The sequence below is a fragment of the Sardina pilchardus genome, chromosome 2, assembly GCF_963854185.1.
Source record: "Sardina pilchardus chromosome 2, fSarPil1.1, whole genome shotgun sequence".
Classification (NCBI taxonomy): Eukaryota; Metazoa; Chordata; class Actinopteri; order Clupeiformes; family Clupeidae; genus Sardina; species Sardina pilchardus.
In genome coordinates, this window is record NC_084995.1 from 33,314,057 (window position 1) to 33,318,867 (window position 4,811).

General features: G+C 46.1%; 1 protein-coding gene across 1 annotated transcript in view; it reads left to right on the forward strand.

Annotated features, from left to right (window-relative positions):
• Positions 1 to 778: 778 nt before the first annotated feature.
• brinp2 (bone morphogenetic protein/retinoic acid inducible neural-specific 2) overlaps positions 779 to 4,811 on the forward strand; it is a 38,249-nt gene continuing 34,216 nt past the window's right edge. The window contains exon 1 of the mRNA XM_062556306.1: positions 779 to 1,041. Coding sequence (XP_062412290.1) covers positions 779 to 1,041 — 263 coding nt within the window. The remainder of the gene's footprint in view (positions 1,042 to 4,811) is intronic.

Consider the following 4,811-nt stretch of genomic DNA (forward strand, 5'->3'; position numbering starts at 1 on the left):
AGTCTATTGCTATGCAAAACGTGAACAACAGCTAGATGGCTTCATGCATCATTTAGTACTCGAACATGCATCTGCCCCCTGTGAAATCAATTCTCATTGTGAATTTGGAAAAGATTAGAAACAATGTCTGGGAATATTGATGGTCCCTGCTATCTTGTATAAAATGTCCCTTGTACATGCATCAGTATTCTGTGTTTGATTGTGCATTGCTGATACTCTCATACAACTCATTAATATGAGTTCCCTCAAGAACCCCGTTTTTTGATGATGATTTATTCTTTGTCTTATCCCCCTGACTGTGGATTAAATAATTTTATATGTGTCTTGCATCACAAACTGTTTGCAGGAATCAGTATGGTAACTCTCATCACAGATAGCTATCAGACCTCCTGGGTGTAGGCTCAGATTGTCTAAACCAAATGGACAAGCAGTGCATGATTAAATCACTTATAATTCCCATTTCAAACAAGATAATTCATCAGGCACCTCTAGTCATCTGGAATTGGAGTGAAAATGTGACAATCTGATGTCTGCGCTCATCAACGGATTCTGTTTCTTGTTACTTTGTTGTGTTACTCTGGTGTGTGTGTATTATGTATTTATGCTTACAGTGTAGCCATGATTTTAACTTGAAATGTGCAGCAGCTTAACAGCCTCCTTCAGTGGCATTCCAGCCTGTCCCTCACGACCCCGTGTCTCTCTGCTTCTCTCCCTACTTCCTGTCCTAGGTCAGAGGGGAGTGGCAGAAGAATGCTGGTCCCGGGTGCCCAGGGGCAGGATGTCGTTGCGTTGGCAGAGAGCTGCGGTCGTTAGATGGTTCCTCTTGATGCTCCTATGGCAGTGGGCATCCCTGGGCCCCCTCAGCTGGGTGCTGGCCCTGGCTGAGCCCAACCCCTCGCCCTTCTCCTCCGTGTCCGGCCGCTCCAGCGGCCAGCTGGACTGGCTGCTCTCCGACAAAGGGCCCTTTCACCGCTGCCCCGAGTACACCGAGTTCAAGGAGCGCTTCCAGCAAGGCTTCACCACCCGCTACAAAATCTATAGGTAGGATCTCTTGCTCTCTCTCTCTCTCTCTCTCTCTCTCTCTCTCTCTTTCTCTCTCTCCCTCCCTCTCTCTCTCTCTCTCTCTCTCTCTCTCTCTCTCTCTCTCTCTCTCTCTATGTCTCTCTGTGTTGCGTTAAGAACCTAGCAAACAGACTAACAGCAGGATAAGAGTAGGACTGATGGATTGTCATCGTTTGCTCACATTTGAGGAGTAGTAAGTACTGGGGAAATTACAGGATCGAGCTGAGCCCTGTTCCCTGCCATCTTAGGAGATAGAGCTCCCAGTCTCCCAGCCATGATTAACAGCCAGCGTGGAGGGGGGAAGGCACAAAAGGATTAAACTCTGTTCCCAAGATGATGTGATTTAATGTCAGTTCCCTAACAGCCTTGCCAGATTGCTGTAACAACATTATCTTATGGATATTGTGCACATTGATGCAGCGATGCTAAGGGAGGGCGGATGGCGCTTTCATGACAGAAGTGGGGCAGAAATCAGCAGTGCATCCCACTCATGTTTGGTGACAGAGTGTGAGATGACTAAGACAGTGAGTGACACACACACACACACACACACACACACACACACACACACACACACACATACACACACACACAGTTATGGATGCTTTTTACTGAGTCACGTTGCCCGGCTGGTATAATTTGGAATAAAATTTGCCTCCCTTTAATTAAGTTTTTTATTGTTTGCTATTTTTTTTTCGTCAAACAAAACTCAATATTATTCTGTTCCCACTAAGGAATCAGGGAAATTGACATAGCTAATTGCTGCAGAGAACATATCAGCCCTGTCAGGCAGCTGAAACAGGACACAGTGTAGTGTGGTTGTTTTGCTGTGGACTGAATTATCCGTGTGGGTCGAGCTTGGCCTTTTTGCCCGCTTCCTCTACCCCCTGCCCGCACGGGGCTGCCACTGGCCAACTCCCAGCACACGCCAAATCCAAAGCCCAGCATGAGCGGAGCAGCTGGACAGAGAAAAGGCCTGCAGCACTGTGGTGGACTGTGAGTGTGAGTGAGAGTACCGCCAGCACTGTCTCTGAGGCTGCCTTCCAGGGTCAATTGTGTGTGTCTGTGTGTGCGAGTGCATTCAGATGATTTGATGGTGGTGGTGGTGGCGCGCGTGTGTGTGTGTGTGTCTGTGTGTGAGTGTATGTGGGTGCTTTTGAGTGTGTGTCAGAGTGTCTTTGTGCGTGTGTGTGTGTGTGTGTGTGTAAGTTTGTGTCTGTGTGTGAGTGTATGTGACTGCTTTTGTGTGTGTGTCAGAGAGTGTGTCAGAGAGGGTGTGTTTGTGTGTGTGTCTATGTGTGTGTCTGAGTGTGAGTGTATGTGGCTGCTTTTGAGTGTGTGTCAGAGAGAGAGAGAGTGTGTGTGTGTGTGTGTGTGTGTGTATGCACATGAGTGGAGATTTGAAAGACTGAGGGAAATAGGCGGCAGTGGGAAGTAAGTGTCTCTGTCGATGTGCCTATATGTTTCGTGGTGACACCATAACCCAGCTTCAGCTTCACTGGTTCAGTGATATCAGGGACACCCTCTCCTCCTGCTGGCCGAGTTTTCAGTGGAAGGACCTAATATGTTGACTGCCCCCCCCCCCCCTGCCCCCCACCCCAATGGGTATTCTGAAAGGAAGCTGTTTCCGTGCAGTGGGCCCGGTGGGGTGTCCGAGTTGCCACACATGGGGGTGGAGGGACACCAGCTGGGCACATTCGGAGGGAGTGTTGTCACAGTTTCCTTGGTCACAGTCTCTCCCTGGAGAAGGTTATGCTGAAGCAAACGACTCCTGCCAGATTATATTCAGTGGTCCTTACTTACACAAGCAGGACTGGCAGTGGGTTTTTTTCCATTTTAATATGGGAGTCGTACGTTGTTTAGACAATTTGGTCTGTTTGTCTAGCCAAAGTGGCATGTACACAGAGTTTGATTGGTTAGTTGAAATCAGGCTTAGTCGGTCCAGTCTAATCCATCTGGAAGGTGCATGGAATGACTGAATGCCAGCATATTTGTTCATCAAGAGACTGTTACTGAGAAATATTGAGGACACTGCGACTGTGCGACTGTGTGGTAGCTTTTGGGTTTGTTTGCTTGTGTGTCTGTTTGTTCTTTTTCGCTTGTCCTGTGAAGCACACATGGCTCGTCTGAAGATTAATTAAAATTTTGTTTTTTGCTTTAATGGATGCACAATGAAAGCTAGAGGCAAAAAAAAGTCCCCACTTTTGAAAAAACGAAGAAAAGTAAGTACCCTTTATTAATAATTTACATCCTGCAACACTTTACGGGCCCGGCCGCCAGAGAGAAAAGGGATGTTTACAGTCGGCTGAGAGGAAAATACTTATGACGTAAGGTCTCTCTGGAGAGGCTTTGGGAAGACGGATGGCCCCCCCTGCGTAGCGTTACCTGCGGCTCAGTGTGCCCTTGGTATCCGGCGAGATGGAGACGATGACGAGCAACCGAGACCCAGCGGATTATGCCCTCCCTCTCATCCTCCAGGGGTCCCGTAGCCTAGTAACGGCCGTGTAGCACGGGCAAATCAGTAGCGTGGCCAAGAAAATAAGTCAGCAAAACAGTCATGTATGCAGACATCGCCATCTGTGATTGAATGCCTGTAAATGTAAATGGGATCTTTAGAAAATGGAGGGACTCAGAAGAGATGAGAGTGTTGAGATGAATGGGGCTTTTTGTGTTATGGAGGAAAATGCCGGGCCATATTTGCAGAGTAATGAGGAAAAACGTCTGGCAACTTCAGGGTCCAGGGGCCCTGAAATGTGATTTGCGAGGGGCGTGTTGTTGTTGGTTGGAAATGAGGGGTGCCTTGAAGAGCACAGCTTTTGTGTTCAGTTGACTTGATGTAATTTAGCACTTCAATCACTCACTGTGGAATGTCTCAGAAACCTCACTTGAGCCCGTTTCGACGGGAATCAAATTTCACATCCCGTATTGATGTCTGCGAGTTGGGCCCGGATTTTGCTGAGTGGTTCTTTTTTCTGTGTTTCGTGACTCAAGTTTTTTGCTGAAAACACGATTTTGTCATTTCTTATTTACTTACCTCAACCGATTTGTGTTCTAATGCCCATTTAAAAATGTATACTACGACTTCATAAAGTACAATAGAGACCACGGTGTAGGTATGTAAGCTTATTTTCAAACTGATGTTATTAACAAAAAAAGGCTAAGACAGGCTTTCAGCCTGCAAGCTGAAAACTCATATATGAAAGTTTCCAGCAAAACCTCTTTTAAATTGATCATGTAAACATTATTTTGTACATTTGATTTTGCCATATCATGCTATATAGTTTTTTTTTTATCTTTTCAACCTAGCAGCATACAGAGTAGCTCTTAAGGTATATTGTCGACACAACTTTGCACAACATATGCTTATGTTGTTTCCAAAGTATAGTCATTTTGCTTTTGCATGTCAATCAACGTGCAAGCTTAATCACCTTAGTCAGTATTATTTCAGAATTTGAAATAACACTGTATGCCTTGTGAATCTACAGCAAAGTTTGTTGTTTTAAGAAGTCTAGCTGCCCTTGGTAGTTGCTTGTCTGAAGTCCAGCTATTCTTCGAGTCCATTATCATGGCTAGCCCACTGCATCCCACGGATTCAGTTCATTTCCTATGGAGTGCGGCAAGGCGTGATAATGGACACACACCGTAAGAATAGATGGACCTCCGATGTGCAACGGAAAAGCACTTCCAAAAAACAGTTGTTGGTTGCCCTTTATTGCAAAACGATTACATCCACAGAGGTGTCTGTCCCC